This window comes from Podarcis melisellensis (assembly GCF_964234715.1).
Source record: "Podarcis melisellensis genome assembly, chromosome: 2".
Taxonomy (NCBI): Eukaryota; Metazoa; Chordata; class Lepidosauria; order Squamata; family Lacertidae; genus Podarcis; species Podarcis melisellensis.
This window is the reverse complement of record NC_138529.1, coordinates 13,561,784-13,588,873: the sequence shown is the minus strand read 5'-3', so window position 1 is coordinate 13,588,873 and position 27,090 is coordinate 13,561,784. Positions and strand designations below refer to the sequence as shown.

At 44.8% G+C, this 27,090-nt stretch overlaps 1 protein-coding gene across 2 annotated transcripts in view; it reads right to left on the bottom strand.

Annotated features, from left to right (window-relative positions):
- ANKRD52 (ankyrin repeat domain 52) overlaps positions 1 to 27,090 on the bottom strand; it is a 51,110-nt gene that overhangs the window by 5,950 nt on the left and 18,070 nt on the right. For both annotated transcript variants that reach the window (XM_081898539.1, XM_081898538.1), the window contains exons 5-25: positions 23,140 to 23,340; positions 20,724 to 20,811; positions 18,126 to 18,268; positions 16,508 to 16,720; positions 16,288 to 16,366; positions 15,375 to 15,489; positions 14,871 to 14,953; positions 13,467 to 13,584; positions 11,658 to 11,726; positions 10,766 to 10,906; positions 9,830 to 9,907; positions 8,887 to 8,998; positions 7,038 to 7,109; positions 6,513 to 6,714; positions 6,241 to 6,328; positions 5,086 to 5,203; positions 3,408 to 3,627; positions 2,907 to 2,994; positions 1,226 to 1,309; positions 364 to 509; positions 173 to 255 (exon numbers count right to left, since the gene is read on the bottom strand). In XM_081898539.1, the coding sequence (XP_081754665.1) occupies positions 173 to 255; positions 364 to 509; positions 1,226 to 1,309; positions 2,907 to 2,994; positions 3,408 to 3,627; positions 5,086 to 5,203; positions 6,241 to 6,328; positions 6,513 to 6,714; positions 7,038 to 7,109; positions 8,887 to 8,998; positions 9,830 to 9,907; positions 10,766 to 10,906; positions 11,658 to 11,726; positions 13,467 to 13,584; positions 14,871 to 14,953; positions 15,375 to 15,489; positions 16,288 to 16,366; positions 16,508 to 16,720; positions 18,126 to 18,268; positions 20,724 to 20,811; positions 23,140 to 23,340 (2,541 nt within the window). The remainder of the gene's footprint in view (positions 1 to 172; positions 256 to 363; positions 510 to 1,225; positions 1,310 to 2,906; positions 2,995 to 3,407; positions 3,628 to 5,085; positions 5,204 to 6,240; positions 6,329 to 6,512; positions 6,715 to 7,037; positions 7,110 to 8,886; positions 8,999 to 9,829; positions 9,908 to 10,765; positions 10,907 to 11,657; positions 11,727 to 13,466; positions 13,585 to 14,870; positions 14,954 to 15,374; positions 15,490 to 16,287; positions 16,367 to 16,507; positions 16,721 to 18,125; positions 18,269 to 20,723; positions 20,812 to 23,139; positions 23,341 to 27,090) is intronic.

Below are 27,090 nucleotides of genomic sequence, written 5' to 3'. Positions count from 1 at the left end.
CTCTTCCTTTCCAGCCACTGGAATGCCCTCAGGACATGCTCCCGGTTTTCCTTTCAAGTATGAATGCACTCATTATTCCATTGAAGTTGAATCACCTGAAATCAGGTGATTGACAGGTGGGTGGTGCAAGGAGTGGGGGAATACTGCTTGCAGGTCCTCCCTGGATATTTACCTTACTGCAGGCCAGGTGAAGAGCTGTGTTCTTGTTGACATCCAGCACAGTTAGATCCGCTTTTGCTCTGTACAGCAGAAACTCTGAAAATAGGTGAAGATGCCAAGTGAGAGTTGGTGCAAACCGTGACATACTTCAGTAAAAAGACAAAAGGGGGAGGGAGGCATAATTGTAATGGATTCTCTACTCACCAACTGCTGCGGTCTGGCCATTCTCAGCAGCCATCATGAGAGCGGTCCTTCCCAGTTGGTCAGTCACGTCTACCTCAGCCTGGTGGCGCAAAAGCAGTTGTAAACCATGGATGTTGTCTGCAAAGGCAGCAGCGTGAAGGGGGGTCCTGGAATGGAGGAAAAAACCCCAAATGCATTTAACAAGCATAGACCCTGGCATTCTTCCAAATTCCACCTTTATTCCTGCTGAATTAACACCTCTTCAGAATATTGTTTCTTCCCTCAATCAAGAGTGCAGCTAACACTCCTTTTAAAGAACCTGCTATCAGCATTATTGTGGGACGCAGGTGGCGCTGTGGGTTAAACCACAGAGCCTAGGACTTGCCAAACAGAAGGTCGGCGGTTCGAATCCCCGTGACGGGGTGAGCGCCCGTTGCTCGGTCCCTGCTCCTGCCAACCTAGCAGTTCGAAAGCACACCAGTGCAAGTAGATAAATAGGTACCACTCCAGCGGGAAGGTAAACGGCGTTTCCGTGCGCTGCTCTGGCTCGCCAGAAGCGGCTTAGTCATGCTGGCCACATGACCCGGAAGCTGTATGCTGGCTCCCTCGGCCAATAAAGCGAGATGAGCGCTGCAACCCCAGAGTTGGCCACAACAGGACCTAATTGTCAGGGGTCTCTTTACCTTAGGCTTCAGTTTAGCATCACCTGACATTGCTAATGTGAGGGACTCCTCGTCTGCACCCTGTTAACAACTCCTCCAGCATCTTTGTCAATTCTTGAAGCAAAGTTTCCTATAGGCACCGATGACTGGTGAGTTTCGGAGGGGACGGTATACCTAGAACGCCCACCAACGATGATCAACAAGGCTGCACACTCACTCACCTTCCTTTGGCATCTCTGCTATTAACAATCTTGGCACCCAATGCTTCCACAAGCATCTCAGAAGTGCCATCCTGGTTGTTAATTCTGCAGAAGGAAGAAAATGGGAGAAGCAAATGAGCTAACGTGGCTTGGATTTATCTTCTTCTGCAGTTTGTTGAAAGGGAAGAGAGCCCAGAATGCGGCATGTAACATACATGCATGTGTGGGGACATCTATTGCTCAGCAGCAAATTACATGCTTCGCATGCAGGAGATCCTAGCTTCAATCTGTGGCATCTCTGCTTAAAAAGAACTTCAGGCAGGAAAAGGCCTCTCCTTGAGACACTAGGGCAGGGATGGGGAATCTACGGCCCTCCAGCTCCCAGCAACCCCAGGTAGCATGGTCAATGAGCAGGGATGGTGGGACTTGCAGTCCAGCAATATGCAGAGAGCCCACATGTTCCCCAGCCCTAGAGAGCCAGTGGCAGTCAGAACTGACTCTGACAGATAAACCATCAGAATTGGTACAAGGCAGTTTTATAAAGGTAGCCTTGGAGACAGCCACTGAAAAACAAAGGAAGAAACTGCTCTGGAATTGTAATCTTTGCTGATCTTTTATTTTCCAGAGCTGTTTATAACTTGAAATGTACAAGGAAAAAAAATGTTTTTGCCGATCTTCCTTCCGTAAAAACACACAAAAACATTAAAACACAAATAAAGCATTCTCAGTGATTTCTGTCAGCTATGGAATTACCTGTCCCTGGAAACTCTTCCAATGCAAACCTGGACATTGTTCAAAACCACTTCAAGACCTGGTTTGGGTTGGCTTTCAGAGCTCAAGGCTAAGCTAGATGTAATGGAGACTTGATAGTATTTTAATGTGGTTGCATCACATTTCTGAGCTGTTAGGTTAGGGTGGACTAGAACGGTAAATCAATCAATCCAGAGAGACCACAGTACTTGGGGGCAACGACCCCTTGTAGGTGTTCACACTATCAAAACTAGGGGTACAACTTTGGTATCCTGACCTCAACTCTCTTCTCTGGTAGAACGAACAAAGTAAGAGCTAAGAACTAGGTCAGCAGAGCAGCCTGCTATTCGGTCCTGCTACCCACTCCTTGTAAAGCTTGCACATTCTGGGAGAAAGCCTAACATTGCTGAAACTGACTCATCATTCTGCTTGTGATGAAGGAAGAGTTCTGCAGGTTAGACGTGCCCTCTAGCGGTTCTCATGAAGACTGCATCCACAGAAAAACACCCAGAGTCAAGATTGCACTAACTAGAATATAACATTTAGGGTGCGAATATGCTCCAAATTTAAACAGTTTGAAACTGGCTTGCCTGTGATGGCACCCAGGCAGGGAAATGATAAGTTATAAGAGGGGGCTAAGGATCTCTTAACAAAAAACCATCAGCACTTCATGAGATTAGATGCTCCGCAGTCTGGGAGAAGCCATGGCAAACTGCAGGGCTAGTTGTTTATCTGTGATGGAGGCTTATTAAGAATGCACTATATGGTAACAACAGGGTCTCTTGCACTAATCGCTTATTATTTAAAATGCTCCAGGCCTAAGGTACATCTTTTGAGATACAGTTTCTTTAGAAACACAGAAGTCCAGCCACTCATCACGAAAACCAAAGATCCACTTTGGTCTTTGCTTCCACACCCCGTCCCACCCTCCAAAGGACCAATTGAGACTTACACCGCACAGTGCAATGGAGTAAAGGGGTTTCCTTCTAGGTATGCAAATGGATTGTGTTCAAGTAACAATTCAAGACAATCTTCATGCCCTGGCAAAGGGAGAAAAGAGGCAGAAGGCATTATCAAATGACCTTCAACATCCAAGAAATTATTATGAGCAGAATCAAAAGGCGCCTTTGCCCAAGGACTTGAAAAGACCCTTTGGGTGGTCTCCCAGATCAACAAAACAGCCATAAACTGGGAAGGTGGTGACTATGAGTTTCTGCAGCTTGCTTTAATAAGCCAGGCTGCAACAGACTGACATACACTTCCAGCAGGGGAATGCGTCTCTCAGAGTGGTGTTCTCTGCAGCACCAAGTTCTGCACTCAGAATACGTAGAGAGCTGTGTACTCGCTACATGCTGAGTATCCTACTAGTGGCCCTACTGAACAGAACCCCGGTTGGACTGGTTCTCTGCCTTGGCACAGGAAAAGAACAATCAGAATCAGGCATAACTCGTACCGCTGTAAGAAGCCCAGTGCATTGGTGAGTAGCCACTATAGTCCACCACAGAGTCCAGAGGGTCAGTAGAGAGCGCTGCCTGCAGCAAGGTCCTCAGGATTTCGGAATGCCCACACACCGAGGCAAAATGGATCGGGGTCCGGCCCTTGAAATCCCGACACAATACAAAGGCATCATGGTCCAGCAGTGCTGCAAGGCAGTCTTCACAGCCAGTCACAGCCTGGGAGTGAGCAAAGAACAGTGAATGATGACAGAATGTGCCCCAGCCAAATACTGATAACGCTGGGTTACTATAAAGGAATCTTGGCAGTGCCGGGATAGCAATGGGGCGCTTCTCTTTGGTGGCACGTTGAAACCAGCAGGACGACATAGCAAAGACAGACACAGCAGTCAATTGTTACTTATAAGGGTTTTTAATGACATTGTAAATTGGTACCACCAGCCAATAACCCATTATTTATCAGAGCAAATCCTGAGTCTGTAAACAACTGAAAAATATTTCTCCTTTTTCTCTCTCATCCTGTTCTAACCTCACTTCCCAAACCAAAGTGCCTTGAAATGCTTCTGTCTGGCACATGAAGTTCTTTGCCAACAGTTTAGGACAAGCATGTCTGGCCCGGGGGCCTAATCCGGCCTGCTGTTTCTTTTAATCCTGCCACTGTGGCAGTTTATTTGCTGGTGTAAAATCCTAAGAAAAGCTCAACAACATCGATCGCAAAAAACAACAACTTTGGGGTAAAATTGCAAGCAAAGCTCAACAACTTCTTCTTTTTTAACTTCTTTTTATTCATTTTCGATAACCAAACAACAGCAAAGAAAGAAAAAGAAAAATAGCCAACACATACCAAAAAAAGAAAAGAAAACATCAACCAAAACAAAACACCTAAACCAACCAAAAAACAAACATTAATTAACAATAAATAACGTTTGACTTCCCTCCATCTCGGTTTTGGGTTATGTGAATATTAAATCCATTCTGCAGTTTTTCATTTTTTAACGTAAACACATCACAAGGGTTATATTAAACCTACTGTGATTTTTATATCTCTAGAATTTGTTTCTATATATGTTATGAATTTAGACCAATTGTCGATAAACCTTGTACCTTTTTGCTGTCTAATGTTCTGCGCCATTTTTGCCAGATCCATATACTCAAATAATTTAATTTGCCAATCTTTAACGGTCAGGGTATTTGGGGTTTTCCAATTTTGTGCTAACAGAATCCTGGCAGCTACAGTTGCACAAAGCTCAACAACTTCAATCAATCACATATGTTCATCAAATGTGGCCCTCTTTGAAAAAAGTTTGGACACTCCTGATCTAGGATATACCGTACCTTTCAGTATCATCCGACCACTGTGACGAGCCAGTGCATTCTGACTGGCTGAAGGTTTGGGATGTTCTGTGATGAAGTCTCTAATTCGGTTTTCCACATAAGTTATTGAAGGACAACTTAGGGCAGGAATGGGGAGACTGCGGCCCTATGGAGGTTGTTGGGTTACATCTCCCATCATCCCCAGTCACTGTTCAGGCTGGCTTGGGGATGATGGGAGCTGGATTCAAGAAACACCATAAAGGCCACTGGTTCTCCATCCCTTGTGCAGCCAGCACATGTAGTGCTCACTGCAAGGCTATGTTACTATAGCCTGTGAATGCAGTAGCAGCTTTTTCTACTCACCCCCCGGTGCAGTGCAGTCCTGCCTCTCCTGTCTGCTGCATCCACTGTGGATCCCTTCTCAAGTAAGAGGTGGACACAATCCACATGGCCGTTCATGATCGCCAACATCAACGGGGTTCTGGGAGGCAAGAAATAATGGCTCAGGCATAGCAAAATTTGACTCGGCCCCGTTTTAGAGGCCTAAGGGTCTTCCACTGATAAGGAAAGGTGCAGAGGCAGCACCCCAACAATTAGAATGAGAAAAATCAGAATAAGGGCTGCCTTCAATTCCAAGTAGGGTTCTAAAAAGAAATAACAGAGCAAGGGGTGCGGCAGAGCCAGGAGTGGGACTAGGTGTCGTTTAGGACTTTGTTGCAAATCAAAGAGAAGGAGCCATCAGGATCCATAGTCCTATTCTCAGCTATTGGAGAAGGAGGAACATAAAAGTGACAGAGGAGAGGCTTTGGTGGGTAGGTTATTATGAGAAAGGTGCTATTTCATGGCTTTGCACAAAGGAGGGGAAGCTCCTGTACAGTGGTACCTTGGAAGTCGAACAGCTTAGTTCCCAAACATTTGGCTCCCGAACGCCGCAAACCCAGAAGTGACTGTTCCAAACTATTTTGCAAACTGTTGCAAACTATTTTTGGAAGCCGAACATCCGACGGGACTTCCGTGGCTTCCGATTGGCTGCAGGAGCTTCCTACAGCCAATCAGAAGCCGCGCTTTGGTCTTCGAACGTTCTGGAAGTCGAATGGACTTCTGAAACGGATTCCGTTCGATTTACAAGGTACGACTCTAATTAGAATTTATTTATATAAGAAGAAGAGGAGTTTGGATTTGATATCCCGCCTTTCACTCCCTTTAAGGAGTCTCAAAGCGGCTAACAATCTCCTTTCCCTTCCTCCCCCACAACAAACACTCTGTGAGGTGAGTGGGGCTGAGAGACTTCAAAGAAGTGTGACTGGCCCAAGGTCACCCAGCAGTTGCATGTGGAGGAGCAGAGACACGAACCCCGTTCCCCAGATTATGTGACTACCGCTCCTAACCACTACACCACACTGTTATAACCGTTTGGGACCCCTGAGGGGCAAAAAGAACTTAACAGGAACAGAAGGGAGGACTTCCAGCCCAAACACATGGAACGATTAACATATATAAGCCAATGGAAAAACTCACTGTCCATGGATGTCCATGACATCTGTGATGTCGACTCTCTCCCCACTGTCAATGAGAAGATGTAGGGAATCGGTGTTCCCATAGGCAGCTGTAAGAAATGTAAGAGGAAGAACTAGGGAGGGAAATAGTACTATGTACACAACTTCCCCTTTTCTAATAGTTTCTCAAACTGCCGTTTCCGCAAAGACCTACTGAGTGCTCTAGGTTTGTTTGCAACAGCAGTCAGGAGAAGGAAAGCAAGCATCCGAGAAAAGGAAATGCCATGCCCTCACCTGCAGCATGTAGGGGAGTCCACTTCTTCTTTTTCTCCTTCACAAGAGCAGAAGCACCATGGCTGGTGAGCACCTCCACACACTCCGTGGAGCCCCTCTCCGTGGCAAGATACAAAGCCGTCCGCCCTTTGTGGTCCCGCACATCCAGGTTCACCAGGGTCTCGGCAAGTGTCTTCAGGGCTTCACAGTGACCATTATAGGCCTGGAAGCAACAGCAGTATTTAGTTCATTTTGCACGCCTTGCCTCTTTTTGCCTACGGTACATGCCGTGCAATCCCAAGCATGATTACCTTTTAAAAATAATTTTTTAAAAACCCACCAAGCAGCAGTAAATAAATACATTATTTCCATGGGACTCACTCCCTAGTAAGTGTCACTGAGCCTAAAATGAACCTGGAAAGAGTCAGCTTGCTGGCGTTTGCCTAGATTTTAGCATTCACTTTCACTGTATAAGCTGCTGTCCTTTTACAGTGCAAGACACAGCGCACAACCTTGCAAAGCCAGATTTATGATAGATATACTTACAGCTAAGTGCAAAGGGCTGACTGGAATGGTGCTTTCCACATCGTCCAGGCAGTTAAAAGACATTTCCAGGAGCTACAAACCAAAAAAGCACAATGTCCATTCAAATGCTTTAACTCTTCTAGCCTCCAGAACCCGCAGAAGCAATGATGCCAGCAGTCTTTAGCTTTCCCAGGCAGGAAATTAGCATTCCACCAACCCCCAAATGCATTCACAGGACTACCAAGCAGGAAAAAAGCTTGATGGGCTGTTGAGTCTAGAAGTGCAATCATATGCTCAAATGCTTAAAACTCAAATGTGGAATGCCAATACACTTTCCAAGCGTATCTCAGTAGCACAATGGTAATAGTATTGCTTTGCTATCTTTGTTAAGGCACCTTGAGGCATTAAGAATTCTTATGCCGAGACTAAACTCTGGCTAAAAAAAGTATTTCACACATTTTAATATATGAAATGCAGTTAAGTGGTTTTCCCCACTGTAAGTACATAGAATGGGTAGTCATTGTAATACCAGATTAATGTCCAATGGAAATCACTATTTTTATTGATGTGACCTAAGACCATTTTTATCTCTGTGCATTTTACAGAGCAAGATGTGTGCTAATTTGTTGGTTCTCCGGTGGGTTCTTGTCTGTGTTTACTTATTTCTTTGCTGCTCAAATTATTATGTTGCTGCTGCCTTTATTTTTATAGGCACTGTTTTATGCTGCTTAGGGGCCTGGATCAGCCACAATTTATTGATAGATATTACTTTGTCTATTTCATAAAAGCCATTTGGGTCATTAACATTTTCTACAAACACACACACGAGTCAGCAAGAAAGATCATATTGTTCTCATACACTGATTGTGCAGAGCTGGTTTTCAGATCCTAAGCAAAACTGATATTCATCTAACCATTCAAGAGAGGTTTTAAGGCAACAGCTGAGTTGCCAAAACTCCTGCCATGCCCTCCACCCTGGACCTAGACATATGCAGCTCCCTGCTAAAACTGGTTTCCATGTAAACAGCCTGTTTGTGCTACTGGAGAGGATTGATTAGCTCCTCAAAGCTTATATAGCATCTGATGTTCTATCGCAACATATACACACAACGGCTGCTTTAGCACCTAGCACTAAGTCAAGGTATGTCACATTTTTAACCCATAATGTTAATGAGGTAAATGCTAATGCCTGCAACTCACATTCTCCTATTTCGCTCCTCCTTTTGTCCAACTGGGAGCAACAAACCATGACACGTCTTTTTCCCAGATCATATTTTGCTTTTATGAATTTCATAGATAAATTCAGTCGGAGCCACTGAGGTCATCAAGCTTGATCTATACTGGCTCTTTGTAACCTGTCCTGATTGACCAGTATCTTACTTTGATATCAGAACCAATAATTTGTGGTTTGTTTCTCTCCAAACTAACAATAATGGTTAGTTTGCATTTGGAAAGCCAAAAACAAACCCTGGCTTTGTATCATGGCTTGTTTTAGGCAGAAAAGAAACCAAAAGGGCAGGTTGTCAGGCTAAGCCAAGACTTCTGGTTTGTTGCACCTACGTGAACAAAGGGAGGAATGAAATCTGGGCACTTGCGCTGCTCTTGCACATCATGGTTAACAAGTTGCATACCCTGGCTTAGTGGGAACATGACCAGTTTCTATTCAGAACAGCTCTCAATTCCATCAAAGCAACCAGGTGCACAATAGCAAGGTACTCAACAAGAGAGCATATTTCATCAAGTTGACTGTGAATACAAATGAAGGCTGCACCCCAGAGTATGGCTCTTCCAAACTTCCACAGAAACACTCATTCCTCAGTCTCCCCTCCAAAATCACGACCCAGTTCCTCCAATCCCAATTCGAGCTTACCAACTCAAGGTTCTGTCTGTTGCCATAGGCAGCTGCGTAATGGACAGCGGTGTATCCCTGCTTGTCCCGGAGAGAGGGGTCAGCACCATTATCCAACAAGAACTCTAAACAACTGGAGCAGATGTGAGTAGATTAGGTCAGATGCCTTGAATCAGATGCATGTGAAGGACCTAAAAGCTGCTGCGCAAACAGCCTTTGCTGTGGTTTCTTATTAAAATGTCTCGCAACTGTGCTGCAGGAGCCACAACTCTCAATGAAGAAAGGAGATTCCCTTCATTCGCAGAGTTTGACAGAATAAGAACAGCTGCAGCCCTGTGTAAAACATTGCTTTCAACCCAACTTGTATGGCACGTATATTGGCAGCTCAAATACATCTTCAAAAAAAAAAAACAACCAACTTTTGTGTCTGGATTTTCACTTTTTGAAATATGGCAGCCCTAGTTGGTAGAAAGAAACTCCACTGTTCTTCCCTGCCTGCATCACAACCACTTACCAGTGCAAGTATGACACATGTAAGATGTAGAAGGAGTTACTAAACTCCCCTCTCCATGTTAAACTGATGTCTGTGGACTTTATAAAAATCCACTCAAATTCAGTTTCAATAATGAAAAGGCGGGAGAGAGAGATGAACAAAGGTCAAAGCATATTTTATTCTGAAAAGGTTTGGAGTGCATTTTAAAGATGAGGCTGGAGGAGCAAAGAAAACCTGGAGAGACTGTGTCCCACGCTGATATGGTAAAAGCCCAACTGCTGGTTGATTTAAGTCACAATAATAGGACAGAACCCCCTAACAATGGCCACTGCCCAAGCCCAATCAGTCACTTAAAAACTGGCAGTGAAGTGTTAAATTCAAACTGTCAATCTAGTTGGTAAAAGACATGTGTGTGGAGGCAGCTGAGCTCCTAAAGCTGTATGCTAAGGCAAGTTAAGACGGGCTACTCACAAGATTGCCTCCTTCAGTCGTGACTCCTTCAGCGGCTCCTCGTCAGTGTCATGGCTGTTTCCTGAATGAGTCTCAGCTCTGCAAGAGTGAAAGCCTAGATCAGTTTTGCTGAGACGTAGCAGAAGAGGGACTGTGCAGGAACACGTAACAAAGTACTGCATACAGTTTTCAAAGGAATCCCACATGTGGAAATCCATTGCAAGAATAAATTTGTGGGGGGGAACGTGCATGATACTGGTCAATCAGGACAGGTTACAAAGAGCCAGTATAGAACAAGCTTGATGACCTCAGTGGCTCCGACTGAATTTATCTATGAAATTCATAGAAGCAAAATATGATCTGGGAAAAAGACGTGTCATGAGCCTGAGCAACCTTTCAGAAGTCATCATTCATCAGCCTGGCATCACACAGGAGAGTAGGAAAAGGATTGTAGACATTTAAGTAACTTCACTAGCCCAAGAAGGCATAGTGCAAGTTGAATTTCAACTTTAACTATTTTTGGAGAAATCTTCTTAAGTCTCTAGAGACAGGGGAAAGTCTGAAACATCTGCAACAGCAGAAAGCAAAGTCATGCACACCCCAAATAAGATCTGAAGTATAAATTCTCTATTGCCATTTTTGTCTTTGGTTTCTAATGTCTAAACATTTGGGCAGGTAGCACCATGATTCTTAGATAAAAGCCTCAAAGATGAGCCCTGCCATTTTAAATCATTGTTTAAAAAAAACCCAAAAAAACCCAGAATGCACCAGTTCATTATTTAATTTTCACTGTATTTCCAATGAGGGCTTTAATGATACACTTTCTATCCACAAAAGTGCTAGAAAGGGAGAAGAAAAATATTGCATCTACTGCAGATCTTTCTGGTGAAAGAATTGCACTTGACTGCTGCCATTTTAGGCAAATGCCCGCCAGCCCCCACCAGCCCTTTCTCCTACCTCCTGTAAGTGTCCGAAGCAGCAGCATAATGTAAGGGGGTGCAGCCTTTACAGTCAGCTTCGTTAATACTGGCTCCGGCAGTGACCAATGTCACCGTACACTGATAGCTGCCATTAGCGGCTGCATAGTGCAAAGGAGTCCTGGATGGGGAAAACGAGACTTGAAGCACTTACTAAACAACAAGGAACTTTTAATACGTTAGCACTGTAAGCAATGAATGTGGTTCAGAGTTTCCATTTCCTCAATCTGGTAACAGAGTAGGCTCCGTTGGGTTAATATGTCAACTTTTGGTCCTGCATGGATCTAACCTGGGTTAGTTTGCTGTGTTGTCTTGAGCTAGTCCTCAGCCGACGTGTCCTCTGCATCCCAGCGGCTCTACTATGTCTTTTATTTACGCCCACTTTATATTGCTCATATTGCTTATATTGTTCTTCGGGTGATGCAGAGCGTTCACCCTCACAGCCACTTTCTAAGGGTTCTTCTGCAAATGCCATTTTACAGATAGAAGAAAGACTGAGATTATGAGTCCCTGACCAAAGAGGGACGTTAACCGTGATCTCACAACCTTCGAAGCAGACACGTCATCCAGTGCATCAGTGGCTCTTGCGAATGCTGTGTTGCATTAACAAACAGAAAAGCAATGTATAATCCCTCTCCTTCTAATTCAGCAGCTCCCAACAGAGCAGCACTGAGCTTTGGTTGAGCAAAAACATTTCTGCAAGTGAGCACCTTAAGCTCATCCTCAGTGCAATAAGCACTGAGTCACACTTATAAAAGCAGTCTCCTGTTAACACAGTGCAAGGCCTTCACAGCCTTTGGGCAGGTTTCAGTACCACTGAACAACAGCTTTTCCTTGCCCAAAGGCCAAACTGCATGGTGCTCTTAATTTACCTTCCAAACTTATCTCTCCTCCTCAAGTCAGCTCCGCTGCTCAACAGCAAGTTAAGACATTCAACATTCCTACAGAGAAGCCAAAAACAAATATAGAATACATATGAACAATGTGATTGAACTAAAGAGGCTGTTAGAATGAGAAAGTAGAGAGATTTTACACGGTGGGAAGCCTCAGTAGGATTGAAAGGCATAGGGGGGAAGCAATCTCTTAGGAAGGAGATAGCAGAAAAGATCAAGGACGATTTCCAGTCAAGGATGTAGGCTTGATAAAACAGAAAATGCACACAATTCACTCAAGCTTGCTTTTTACCAACTATTAGAAAATTAAAGGGCTAGCGGAGTGGTAGCAAAGTATGTCCTATTTTTAAGTAGAGCAGAAAACATAAACTGCCCTCCAAGTCAAGGGTGTCGTTGTTTCTGCCTCTTCAAGCAAATGGACCAAGACAACACCCACCAGGTTGTGTCCTAGTGCCTACTCGAGAAGTCAAATAAAAAAATAGAATACATTTGAACAATGTGATTGCACTCTAAAAAAAAAGAGAGAACTGACCCAAGAGTACTGGGTCTGCCTGAATGCAGAGTGAATTGTTTATATAGCTTGGATATTCAAAATGGTAGCCGCTGGACAAGAAGCACACAGATACCCTCTGGTTTTCTTTGTATTTACATGCAGGGTCAACCTGAATCCAGGTTTTTGTACACTTTGGAAGTATAACAGCTTCAATTTTGCTGGCACACATTTTAACTAACTGTGGCTGTTCCACATCCATGGAGAATGCTGTCCTGAGAGCACAGTTCCCAAGAGAGCTATATATTTGTGGGTGTGGCTTATCCTCTAGCTGGGATGGAGATCCCTGTCTAGGGAAGGGGTTGTCAACCTGGTCCCTCCCTCCCACTAGTGGGCGTTTCAGGATTCAAGGTGGGCGGTAGGGGGTTCTATGGCACAAGCTGAATCCTCCTTCCATCGAGCACTGGTGGGCAGTAAAGAAATTTTACCATCAAGAAAGATGCATTACAGGTATAAAAAGGTTGACTACCCCTGGTCTAGAGCAACTGGGAAAGATAGCAATGCAGACATGGGATTCTATGATGAGAAATATTTTTTCTCCTTTCAAGGGACATTTCCAGGGCGGGAGGGAGATTTGCCAGGAGCCACATGCTGGCAGCAAGGGGGGAAATTAACCCAAAGTGGGTGGGTGATCCTTTTTTTCCTCTCCCAACTTCCACCCTGTTCAGTGGGATGCTGAGAAAAGGACACAGACCACTCTTGCTAGAGGTCTGAATTGCTTGCTTGCAAAAGGTCCCCCCTGCCCCTTACCATCACTTTTTGCTAAATTTTGCTCCCTCCATCATGCTTTTTCCACCCTTCCTTCCTTATGGCTTCTTCCCCTCCCACAGGTAATTAGGCTGAAGGTTGCATGGAGCCCTTGAGAAACAGATTCTTCTCTCTTATGGTATGTTTGCTGGATCAAAGCAAATCTTCTCATATTTGTTCTGAAGTGCAATTGGAAATTCCACTTCACACAAACAAGGAATCTCCCAATATTAGCTCTGAACACTGGGGATTAGAAGAGAGCTTCAATTTGATTACACCACCACAGCTGTACAGTACTTCAAGGCAATGGAAACCTGAATCTGTTCTAGTTAAACAGAAATAAACAAAGCCAGACAGTCTTTTAACCTTTCCCTCCTCTTTACTTAAACAAAGGTAGCCAGTGAGATAGGAATAAGCAACAGGGCAATAAAATCATGCTGATCAGTTCTGAAGAATATGTTGCCTAAGTAACAAACTGATTGACTACTCACCCTCCGGAAGCAGCAGCATGGAGGCAGGTCCTCCCGAGGTTATCTGGCGTATTGATATCAAAGCCTGCAGACAGCACATGCTCATTGCTAAGTGAAGAGACGATGCTGTACAACTGACCTGTGAATCAGAAAACAGCAGGGAACTGGTTCATGGTCAAGTCCCATGATTCTGGCCAGCGTTTCCATGGGAAGTTTATTATCTGGAGTTCAGATTTCTAAAATGTCTCAACAATGCTTCACAAGTGCAGAGCTCAATTGTTCAGTTGATGGGCCTTCTGTGCCTTGTTACTTGTCAGACAGTGAAGAGCACCTTCTGGTCCTCATTGATTTATATTTCTCCCACCACACTGTTCCTTACCAGCAGTATACCAGCTCTATACACCCAAACCTAAATCTAGGAAGTCAGGTAGGATTTTAAAGCACAAATACCATATTTTTCCATCTATAAGATGCCCCTATGTATAAGACGCCCCCTATTTTCGCAGCAACAACCAATCGCCAGTCCAGCCTTGGCACTATCCATGTATAAAAGGTAAAGGGACCCCTGACCATTAGGTCCAGTCGTGACCGACTCTGGGGTTGCGGTGCTCATCTTGCTTTATTGGCCGAGGGAGCCGGCATGCAGCTTCCGGGTCATATGGCCAGCATGACTAAGCCGCTTCTGGCAAACCAGAGTAGCGCACAGAAACGCCGTTTACCTTCCCGCTGGAGCGGTACCTATTTATCTACTTGCACTTTGATGTGCTTTCAAACTGCTAGGTTGGCAGAAGCAGGGGCTGAGCAATGGGAGCCCACCCCGTCGTGGGGATTCGAACCGCTGACCTTCAGATCTGCAAGTCCTAGGCTCTGTGGTTTAACCTACAGCTCCACCCGCGTCCCTACCCATGTATAAGACACCCCCTAATTTTTGACATTATTTTTTAGGGGGGAAATCTAGTCTAATAAACAGAAAAATAAGGTAATTAAGCTCAGAAGAAAGCATGTGCAATGGACAACCTAATGCAAAGTAAGCAAGCTCATGTATTATTTGAGCTTAGAATGTGTGTGCAAAAAATTGTGGGGAGTGGTGCATTTTGGCACAGATGAAGGAATCAGACAAAAAATTTCACTCCACTGTCTACCTCAGAGCAAGATAAGCAAAACCTTATTTTTCTCAACAAGCTCTAGGTTGTCCCTTGCCCTAAACAATGAAAAAATACAGTCTCCCAACAACCTCCCTTGGACCAGGTGTGGGGAACCTTTGGCACTCCAGATGTTGTTGAACAACAATTCCCATCAGCCCCAGCTGGCTGGCTTATTCTGAATTCAGGAAAATATGAAAAATGGACTGTGGCTTCCTATGAACACAACCCTACTCCAAAACCTGAAGTGAAAGGACAAGCAAGGGCTGTCCTATCCACATACCTGAGGAAAGTAGCTTACGACAACAGTCTGAGAATCCAAAGAGAACAGCTAAGTGCAAGGGGAACATGTCATGGATCCCACGCCTGGCAAACCAAAAGAAAGAATTATTGTGTGAGAGAGAAAGAGAAAGAAACACATACACACCACCCGACATCAAGGTGGAAAACACAGCCAGCAGCAACACAGAACTGAGTTTCTGTTTCGCTAGCACAATAACCCCATTTCTGGGTGAGTATACAAAATGTACAAAATTTTCACTCTGCATGAAGCAAATAATTGGTGAATTTGCGATCACTAATGTAGGGCGGGCGTTACTCCATACACACATGCACGAAAAAGGTTGAAAGCAGCACTCAACCATCCACCACTCTTTATCCAAAATGTGTGTGCAAAAGAGCGGTGGCCTGGTACACGCAAACCCGTAATTCATTACATGTGATCTGAAATGTGACCCACTGTATCTTCCTCCTGACTGATGACACATTAAGAAGAAAAAGTCCTTGCCTTGCAGTATCAGCACCATTCGTCATCAAAGTACTAATTAGCAGCTCGTGGCCGTATCTAGCAGCAACATGGAGGGGGGTATTGCCATATTTGTCAGCGCAGTCAATCTCACTGCCTAGAAAAGCAAGCAGGATTCATTATTTACTTTGTTCTTCAAAATGACCAGAAGCAAGGGACAACTCTGGCTTGGCAGGAAGGGAAGTGAAATGTACTAGATCAGTGTGCCCATCAATACCTCCGCAAAAGGTATCAGTAAATATCCCCTCAAAAAAACCCCAACGCACAGGAGACCACTTGGTCTCCCTCTCAGTTCCTGTTTGCACTTGCTCAGCCTCTCCTAAACATGCCTCCTTCAACATATATATACTTATTCAAATATATAAAAAATACACGCCCATTGCAAAGTATCTTTAGTATCTTTATACATATATTCTAAGCTAGCTAGTCTAAAAGAGAACAAAGTCAGAAGGAAGAAAATAGGAGAAAACCAAAGAAAGAGAAAACGGGAGAAAGGGAAAAGAAAAAACTAAAGAAAGATAAGTTTTTTTATATGGCAGCCATTTTGTGTTATGCCACAACACCAAGACAGCCATTTTGTGTAATGTTTCACTCCAATGGTGGCCATTTTGTGACTAACGCTCAAAGCACTTCTTCAAACCTCCTCACAGTAAACTGGACTTTGGTTTTGACTGCCGACCTCAGCGTAAGAAAAGAATTTGCTTAAATTATACACAAGGTAAACCATTGCAAGTGAAACAAAATACGTACATCTGAAATGTCTACAGGCACAACATTACTCTGCGAATTATAAGGAAGAACTGGGAAGGACGGCAAGGAATAGTGAATAACTCTAATTAGAAAGGAAGACTGTTAAATATTAAGCATAAATACCGACGGGCGACTGAAAGCTTACCGTTTTGTATGAGAATTTGAGAGCGTGTAAACCGTCCGTGAATGGCAGCCATGTGCAAAGGACTCTTCCCTTCTTTACTCTGAAAACATCACAGCAAGTTAGCAAGTGGAGATGTCCTGCTAACTACAATATAAATTTGCCTTTAGTTCTCCCATTCTAGCTGAGACTCCCCACCTCCTTCCCTCAAAGCCTGACCGAATCCTGACTTGAGTGCTCATACCTGAAAGTTCACGTCAGCTCCGTTGTTGACGAGAAGTTCCAGGCACAGGGCTCCGTTGGTGGAGACGGCAGCAAAGTGCAGGGGGGTGAAGCCCTTCTCATTGGGCTGATTGACATTGGCGCCGTAGTTGACCAGTTCATTGGCCACAGCATCCTGGCCCATGTAACAGGCAATGTGAAGTGCAGTGTTGCCAAAGAAATTTGGTTCATCAATCTACAGGGACAAGTATAAAAAGGCAAGCATGTGAACGTGCTGTACAGAGAGGGCTTGGTCAGAAAGAAGAGCAGCAACTACATTATTGGGATGCCCAAGGCCACAGAAGCTCCTTCAAATATAACAATAACAATAATTTTTTATTTATACCCCGCCCATCTGGCTGAGCTTCCCCAGCCACTCTGGGCGGCTTCCAATCAAGTGTTAAAAACAGTACAGCATTAAATATTAAAAACTTCCCTAAACAGGGCTGCCTTCAGATGTCTTTTAAAGAGAAGATAGCTGCTTATTTCCTTCACATCTGAAGGGAGGGCATTCCACAGGGCGGGCGCCACTACCGAGAAGGCCCTCTGCCTGGTTCCCTGTAACCTCACTTCTCGCTGGGAGGAGACCGCCAGAAGGCCCTCGGCGCTGGATCTCAGTGTCCGGGCTGAACGATGGGGGTGGAGATTGTCCTTCAGGTATACACTTGCTTCTTAGCCCAACCTACTGCGCTTGCTTGCTCACATTAACTTTTTATTCAACTTTTTATTTTTTCATTTACCGCATTTTTCGCCCTATAGGACGGACTTTTTCCCCTCCAAAAATGAAGGGGAAATGTGTGTGTGTCCTATGGGGCGAATGCAGGCTTTCGCTGAAGCCTGGAGAGCAAGAGGGGTCGGTGCGCACCTCTTGCTCTCCAGGCTTCGTGCAGCTCTCCACAAGGCGCGGGAGCCCGGCGCTGGGCTCCAGAGGCTTTGTGGAGAGTTGCCTGTTCTGGGGGCTGGGGTCGGGGGAAGCTCGGGCGCCTGGGGGGGAAATAATTTTCCCCCCTTTATTCCCCCCCCCAAAAAAACTAGGTGCGCCTTATGGGACGGTGCGTCCTATAGGGCGAAAAATACGGTATTTATTTTTGGAAATAAAAAAATAGATTGTCTAGCTAAAAAGTGCAGCAACAGGTATAAGCAGGGGGTTTGTTGAAGCCAGTATAAAACCTTGGGTTTCGTTTAAAAGATAAGCAGTACATGCCCTTGCAGCTTTTCCCTGCCTGTTGCGCTGGTTGTGGAGACAGAATCCAGCAGGCATTAGAAATCACCAGTAAAATAACACCAAGACGGCAATTAGCATCCACATACAGTTACTTCCAAACATTTGTTTTTAAACACCTGCATCTTGAAAACAAGTATCGCAAGGGGGAAACACTGTTAACATTGGGGCTACCTACATGCATTTCATGATGAAGATCCATGTGCCAAAGCTGCTTCCAGGTTTTTCCATATTGTTGCAATAGTCCCCTCCCCTGCAGCACCTAACCTGTCTGAAACTATGCCTGCACACGTTTCAAAGTACAGGTACACACTGTTAAGAGTACTGTCAGAATAAGCAGGAGAAGTGCCCACTGAGCTGGTACATTCACAGCACTTGCCTCTACTCCAAGCCTCAGCAGGTGTTTCACAACCTCGATCTGGCCGCTGGCTGCTGCCGTGTGCAGCAGTGTGTAACCCTTCTTGTCCTTGCACGTAACGTCAGCTCCTCGGGCCACAAGCAGCTTCAAGACTTCCAGATGCCCTGGGAGGAGGCAATGTACAAGCACAGAGAGGTATAACACAGAGAGGCAACACAGGCAAACACAGAGATAGCAATTTGAACAAGGTTTCCCACTCCCACATGCTCATGTTGGAAGCCAATGAAGGTAGCACTGGACTATAAGAATCCACAGAATCAAAAATTGCCACGCTTTTTGCAATATTTTGGCTGGTGCTAATAGTTATTGCCGAGCTGTGGATTTTGTCACCTTAAAAGGTTGTCTGAGCCAATTCACTACGTTATAGACAGCCAAATGTGGTGATTTCTGCAAGATTTCAATTCTTTGTCCTGCCAGGAATTTCACTAGATCAGGAATCTTTCTTCCTCCTTCTTCCATGGACTGGGTGATAGAAAAAGCACCCAAAACAATGATATTTGAATTTTAGATTCAGCGTCTACCATACAATGAAAGATTTCAAACTTTTCTTCTGCTCTGTGCTTAACAGCTTATGGGCAGATACAGAGGGCATCTAAAGCAGGGACAGGGCTGCACACTGTAATCTATATGTTTTCCCTACTTGCCACTTCCATATATATTTATCTGCTCAACCTCTAGACTTACTTCAGGTTTCTATGCTTTGGCGGTCCATTTCTTTGACTGACATCTTTTGTTTTGGTGTTTTTAAAAAAGATAATCACAGTTTAATTTGAGCACAGTTTTACCTTATATAATTTCATAAACCAAACCTATGGCCCTAAAAGGGTAAATTGCAACCTGTGAGCATTTAACTTATGAACATTCAGCTTTACATGCTTGGCAAAAAAAAAAAAGTAGGAAGAGTATAAAAGGGATGATTAAACATGCAGCTTTCGTCTTTAATGTAGAAAAAAAGCAGCTCTCCCCTCTCCCCCCCCCCTTTTCTCAGCTGAAGCGCAAAAAAAGACTAATGAGGTGTTAATAGCTCTAGATAGTATGTTAATAGCTGCTGGTGTATCTTAATGACTGTTTGTGTGACTGGGTTCCCTCTGGGTGGAAATATCTTTGAATGAAAAGAAGCCTTCCCCTAAAGAGAACTCCTTCCATTAGGAGAAAAAGAATCAGAAGGTAGTCTTTAAGAAGCAGATTCAACAATCAATCATCATCCTCATCATCATCATAGCATATTGCGATGGCCTAACTCTTGAGGTGAATGAAGCAAGCACAATGAGTACAAATGCCCATGTGCAATTTTCAAAATGGTGCCCAGAGTTAAACCCATCCTTAAGCAATGGGAGGCACCACATCAGCTGAGTTTGTACAGTGGTTGGCTCCTACTTGGGACTCCTGCTCACATGGAGTGCCCTCTGAAGTCATGGTTTTCCTCCTTGGCTCTTCACTGGATTCCTGCTTCTGGCTATAATCATGAGTGCTCCCTTTTGTCTATGAGCTATGTGCAAATGGCCACCCTGTTACTTGGTTTGACTCAGGCTCACCATATTGTGGAGCGACTGGGAAGCTGGGAGTGGTGCAACCCCAAAGGCATTTTACGTAACACTTCCTGAGCAATCAGGGCACATCGCATATCTCTCATTAAAAGGCAAAGGTAAAGAACTCCTGACAGTTAAGTCCAGTCAAAAATGGGGTGTGGCACTCATCTCACTTTTCAGGCTGAGGGAGCCGGTGTTTCCATGTCATGTGGCCAGCATGGCTAAACCACTTCTGGTGCAACGGAACACTGTGACGGAAGCCAGAGTGCATGAAAACACCACTTACCTTCCCGCCGCAGCGGTACCTATTAATCTACTTGCACTGGTGTGCTTTCAGACTGCTAGGTTGGCAGAAGCTGGGACAGAGCAACGGGAATCCGTAACATGGATATGAACCACCGACCTTCCAATCAGCAAGCCAAGAGGCTCAGCGGTTTAGACCACAGCGCCACCCGCATCCCTCATTAATATGTGACATGAGACAAGTTGGGACCGTTATTCCCATATTGCAGATTGCAATGTGGGGGGTGGGAGGAAGAGCAGTTTATCTAATAACACCAGGTAAATTCATGGCAGAAATGCTGTCACCACCTTGCAACCTGAATGCATTGAACATACCTTTAATGACCCCAAACAGTAGGAGGTAACTCAGCTCTCACCAGCTAGAACCCTGCTCACCACATTAGATGAGATGAGCAGAGGGAGGAAACTAGAGAAAGAATGGGTGGAATGACCCATTGCTGCCCAGTCACCTCTTGCATTAGATGTAAAAGTCCAAGTTTGATGCCTGAGCAGAGGCGAGCTTTGAACCAACAACTTCCTGGCTCACAGATCACCAGAACTCCAATATCCTGCATTCTGTGCTGGATATGTATTCAGAATATTCTATCCCTTTACATATAAGCTCCTCCTCAAAGATCCATATATATGATTACAACACAGACACTCTCTCTCGTACAAATGAGAGAGAGAGAGAGAGAGAGAGAGAAAGAAAGATCAGAGGGCCTGCAAAAGGAAGAGAAAAACATACCAAGGAAGGCTGCCCAATGTATTGGCTGTCTCTCCTTCTTGTCGCATGTGCTCAGATTGGCCCCTTTATTTAAGAGCAGGTTAACCATCTAAGAAAAGGTGGAGAAGAAAGAGTCACAAAGAGGGGAATTTTTTTATTTATTTTTTACAAAAGCATGTCCATTTACTTAGAACTTCCTGCTGGTACAGTGCTGTAGAATCAGCACCTGTCTCCTTGGGCTTTATTATTTAGGGCTTTTAAAGGAAATCTCTGTACTGCTTAACATATGAAAATATATCTAAGTGGTGTATAGGAAAATAAAACAAAAGCAACAACGAATGTCACAAAAATAACAAAGCCACATTAACGAATAAATACAAATATAAATTCTGAGCCATTTCCCCACTCAACTCCTCTCTTCTTGGCAACTACTCTTACCCAGTTTTCATGCACCACTGGCACACCTAACAGCAAACAGAAGCAGCAAGGGAAGGTCTAGGTTAGGTGATGCCCCAAAGACCACCTTTATTACATAAGAGAAATGTGTTCTCGACTGTGAGCCAGGTTTTATTTCTCAGCAAAGCTAGCTTTGGAAGGCAGATAAGCATGTAACTGCACCTCTGCCTGGCAATTAAGTAGGAAAGTGACACTATACACAATCTGAAGAAAGGGGCCAGCATTTTGAGCTTCCAAACAAAATGAAATTCTGGCACTTTTACAGCTGAGATTACCCTTTCCATCATTCTGAGATTACCCTTTCCATCATTCCCTTATGGTTGGCATTTCTGGGGCAGCAGGATGTCTCCAACAAGAGTCACACTCAGAACAGATCTGCTGATATTAATGGACATAACGGAGGTATATTAAATGCAATGGGTCATCTGTGAGCAGGACTCATGTTAGATACAACCCCGCATGCTGAACTTTTGTTCCTGTTTTGTTGTTGTGAAGGAAGGAAGGCTGAAATATATACCGTATTTTTCGCCCCATAGGACGCACCAGCCCATAAGGCGCACCTAGTTTTTTTGGGGGGAAATCAAGGAATTTTTTTTTATCTCCCCCCCCACCCCCAAGCTAGAAGAGGGAGACGGAGCGCTCCGTCTCCCTCTTCTGCCTTCAGGGACAGCCTCCCTAGCCTCCGTGGGGCAGCGGCTTGCCCCGTTGTCCCCTGAGCTTGTGGGGCTGGCGGTGGGGAGAAGCTTGTTTCTCCCCACCACCAGCCTCCAAACCAGGTTGGGGAATAGTGAGACAGCAGCGCTCCGCCTCCCCGCTGTCCCCCGAGCTTGTGGGGCTGGCCGATATCTGCCCAAAGCCCGGGGTGCGCTCCAGAGCGTTACCCGTGCTTCGGGCTGCCGCCCGCAAGCCTTGCGAGCCCGGCGGGAACTCCTGCCGGGCTCGCAAGGCTTGCGGATAGCTTCCTGAAGCCTGCATTCACTCCATAGGATGCACACACATTTTCCCTTTATTTTTGGAGGGGGAAAAGTGTGTCTTATAGGGCGAAAAATACGGTAGTTCACTCTTCTGTGCGCTTCCTCTGTGTTTGAAATACTGGTGGCGGGAGAAGAGGAACCACATTTTCTGAGAATCTTCTTTAAAGCTATAAGGACTAGAAACTTGTTTCTCTTCAAAAAGCGAAAGCACAGCCAGCAGGGTCCCTGTGACAACTGCTAGATTCTACATTATAGGCCATATGACAGGCTCCAGAGCACAAATGCAGATATGAAACACCTTGAACATGTTGCCCAGAGTTCCTGTCACTGTTCAGGGAGTCTGTAGGAGGAGCAAAGGATCCCTTCTTGTGATTACAGAACCCTAAAGGTCAGAATTACAAGCATATGTATCAACACCACTGCATCTGCTTCTGTGACTTGGTTGCACCTGCTCTTACATTGGTTAGAGATGCTTTATTGTTTTTCAGGTGCTTTTAATGGTTTTTAAACATTTTTGTTTATTTTCTTCTTAATTGTATTCTTTTAATCAAAGAAGTGTTTTCCAACCTGGGCTTCTTTGGAAGGAAGTCAATAGATTAAATAAATATCAGGGGGAAGCAGGTTTTAGGAAGGGCCAACAAGGTGCACAAGCGGCAGAGGGGAGCTGAACTTGCTGCCTACCTGTTGCTTGTCTGCTGCAACCCAACCCTGACAGCCTGCTCTTTTTGCCTGAAGGCAAATCTCTCCTCCAAGAAACAAGTTTGAAACCATGCGAGGAAAGAAGTGGCTTGCAAAGGGCGGGGTTGCACCAGAAAAGTGTCAAGCAGAAAGGTGTTTCCTCACAACAGTAGCAGCTACTCGAGTTTTACAGCATGAGTTTTCCACGCAGTGTTGTTCTGTCGTAAGCCCCAAATTCTTTTTGGACTAGACCACCCCCCATTTCACTACTTATCCAACAGAGGTGGAATGCACAGAAAACTCTTCCATAAAAAGAAGCACACCCTTACCTCAATGTGCCCACTGTGTACAGCATGGTGCAGTGCTGTCCGGCCGGTGCGGTCTGCCACATTAACACTACTTAGCAGGGCGATGATGGCCTCAGCACACTTGGTGGCTCTGTTGGCAGCGGCAACGTGCAGTGGTGTTTGCCAATACTTGTCGCGAGCGTTGACGTCCGCAGAGTGCTTTAGGAGGAGGTTAAGTGCCTTCTGCCAGGGACAGAACACAGACAAAAAGGTCTTTTTTAAAAGACTGCTTGAGCAAGGCAAAGGATCGCTAGAGGAATAATTAAAGAGCCGAGGAACAAGCTGATAGTGCTATGCTGTGTGGCAGAATTGGAATTTTCAAACAAAGCTAACCTAAAACACTGCAGAATATGCTGCTGGGAAATATCAGAAGGACCAAGAGCGTCCTAGCATGAGGCACTACAGGTTGAAGTTCTAGCAGAGCTAAGTGGGCGCACAATGAGGAATGCTGATGGCCGAAAGACGAGCCAACACCGTAAGGCACAACTCAATATATCCCTCATCCTACTACCAATTCCTTCTCCCCTTCATCTTCTTAACCCTGCGAGGCTCAAAAAGCCCCAAACCAGAGTAGAACATCTGGGAAGTTAAGAAATCAGGTCTTGGTGTCAAATATTGGCTGGTCTGCTGGTGACAAAGGGTTTTAAGTATTACAGGCGCCTGCTATATGCAGAATATTAAATAAAGCACCTGAATTGATACAACAACTAAAAGGGCAATAATGTGAAATGGTCTCCTTTTGCCCCAATTCCCAAGGTGCCAAGAATGTTCGGATTCATACTTTCAGTGTGTCAAGCCTCTGAGCTCAAATGAGATTAGTCTGAATTCTAAGGAAGTCTTCTCTCTAAAAGGAGCTTACTGTCAGGTCAAAGCTTCAAGATCTAGACAGCTAGGGTGAGAGTGTTAGAGACTACCAGAGAAGAGGGTGGGGAGGCAGCAGCAAGGGTTCATGTGAGCCTCAGGTGGGGGCAGGAGATGAGAACCCAGCCAAGAAGGGCTTTAGATCCAAGGCCTCACAAACACAGCAGCTGGCTTGGTTTCAGTAATATGCCCACGCTGCCTGGTATAGGATTACAGCCAACAAAGTAACTGTGCAAGCAGAAGGACATCCGCTCATGCAATGCGACTTCTGCCACATCAGCTCTGGGTTTTCCTCTAACGCTCCAGAGCAGATTTGGGGGGCGTCAGGAAGAGTAAGATGGCTTTCTCTGGTTGGGGTTGCACTCCCCTGGAAAGAGCAGGTTTGTAGCTTGGGGGTAACTCCTGGATCCAACATTGTCACTTGAGGCTCAGATGACCTTGAGGACTTGCGGGGTGCCTGTTTTCAGCTACACTCCCTTTTGGACAGTGAGGACTTGCTCATAGTGCTCCATGCTCTGGTGGCTGTGGAATTCCCTCCCCACAGAGATGCATCTGGCTCCTTCACTATACAGCTTTCAGCAAATGTTGACAATCACCTGTTCAACACCTGAGACCTGTGTTTTTAAGACCCACCCTATTTCTGTGGCTATAATTTGTTTTAATTGTTTTTAATACAGTGGTACCTTGGCTCTCAAACAGCTTAGTTGTCGAACAAATCGGCTCTTGAACGCCGCAAACTCGGAAATAAGTCTTTCAGTTTGCAAACGTTTTTAGGAAGCCGAATATCTGACGCGGCTTCCGCTTGGGTGTAGGAAGCTCCTGCAGCGAATCGGAAGCCTTGCTTTTTGAATGGTTTCGGGAGTCGAACGGACTCCGGGAACGGATTAAGTCTGAGAACCAAGGTACCACTGTACAGAATTTTAAATCCTGGGACCTGCTAGGGAATGATGAACAATAAGTGTAATAACAGTACAGTGGTACGTCGGGTTACATACGCTTCAGGTTACAGACTCCGCTAACCCAGAAATATTTCCTCAGGTTAAGAACTTTGCTTCAGGATGAGAACAGAAATTGTGCTCCGGCGGCGCGGAAGCAGCGGGAGGCCCCATTAGCTAAAGTGGTGCTTCAGGTTAAGAACAGTTTCAGGTTAAGTACGGACCTCCAGAACGAATTAAGTACTTAACCCGAGGTGCCACTGTAGTAGCAATGATACTACTACTGTGCAAGCATGTCATTTTGCTCACATAATGACTTTGTCGGATTCAACCCATACAGTTTGCTGAAGCCACCACAGGAGTTCCTTTTTCTCTCTCTGGTGACTTCTAGAGTGATCCTGCCGCTAAGTAATTGTGATCCTGTAGCTAACAAATGCTCTTTGGTGGCCCGCGAGGTGTAAGAAGCTTGGCAGGAGGCAAAAGGAGCCCAGGGGCCTACATTTTTCCTCATTTGCGTAAGGAAATATACCACAGTCTCTCCTCGCTGCCTTACAAACTCAGGAGTAGGAACCACCCACCCTGCCCCTGGAAGTCAAGCATCAATAAAAATGCTGACGCTTTTCTGAAGCAAAGAGGTGAATTAATTGAGCCAGCTTAAGTGGTGCTTCTCGGCTGCCGGAAATGGCCTGAAGCTGTGAGGTCAGCAGGAAAAGGCAATTACACAAGTTAACAGACTCTGCTGAGGAACAGCGGAAGCTTTTCCAAGAGAACAGTCTCTTGGGAGCCCAGTCTTTGTGCAATTAAGGGCATAAAACTTACTCCACAATCATCTGTACAAAAAAAAAGCGACTTTCTGCTTTTACAGAGAAATATAGCAACACATTACAACAGCACCCTTAGGATGAAAAGCTGCTCTATTATCAAGTTATGAATGTTATACTATTCACGGCAATGCAAACTTCTCTACCTCTGAATTAATGTAGCAGCGTGTAAGATAATACATCAGTCAGGAAAGGGGTGGCATTTTCTACAATGCTGTGTCAAGAACAGACTGTGATAATAATATCAAATATATAAAAGAATGGATGGGTTACGGTATTTTTCGTATACAGTGGTACCTCGGGTTACATACGCTTCAGGTTACAGACTCCGCTAACCCAGAAATAGTGCTTCAGGTTAAGAACAGAAATTGGGCTCTGGCGGTGCGGCAGCAGCAGGAGGCCCCATTAGCTAAAGTGGTGCTTCAGGTTAAGAACAGTTTCAGGTTAAGAACGGACATCCGGAACGAATTAAGTACTTAACATGAGGTACCACTGTATTTGCATGCATATATATATATATATATATACCTACTGTATATATTCCTACACATTTTTGTGCCTTTTTATTTTTCTTTGTATCAGTTTATTTCTTTATAATTGAAACCTTTTCAATAAAATATCAATACCAACATTTTATTTTATTTTTTAAAAAAGAACAGTCTGAGAGAAAATTAAGGCAACTTTAGTTTACTGCACTATTTAGATCCCTGAGTGTGCATGTGTGTGTCTGTGGGCAAAAGGGCGCTTTCACATCCATGCATTCTGCGCAAATCTCCATTCCTAATCCTGCTAAAAATGCTCACTGGGAGCAGCCTTGTCTCTGTGACACAGGGCCAGATTAGGTTCATAACGTATTCGGCTTGTGCAGAAATTGCAGATCTTGGCACTCTGGGATACAGAATATTGATTTATGACTTTAAAGTAAACCAGTGAAGCCTCGCAAACAAGTGTACAAAAGTTACTAACCTTATTTCTACACAGTCCAAAATTAGCTGTTTGTGGACAAAAAGTTGGGAGTGGGGAGAGGAGGAGCTTTTACGGAGCTTTCCTGCCTGGTCACCTGATCCTTTCTCTGCACCAGGTGACAAGCCTAGACTAACTTGTCCAGTTATAGGGGACAGTTTCAATTTGTACAGCTCAGGCATATGGACAGGATCCATGGAAGGGTGAGGCCTACCTACGTGTGTGCTCCACACTTGCCCTTCTTGGCTTATAATAGCTGCCAAGGGAACTGACCGAGCAAGGGCCCTAATGTCTTTTAAGAAGCTTCCTTGAACCTCATCATATTGGATAATTTTTCTTGCCTGTCCCCAACA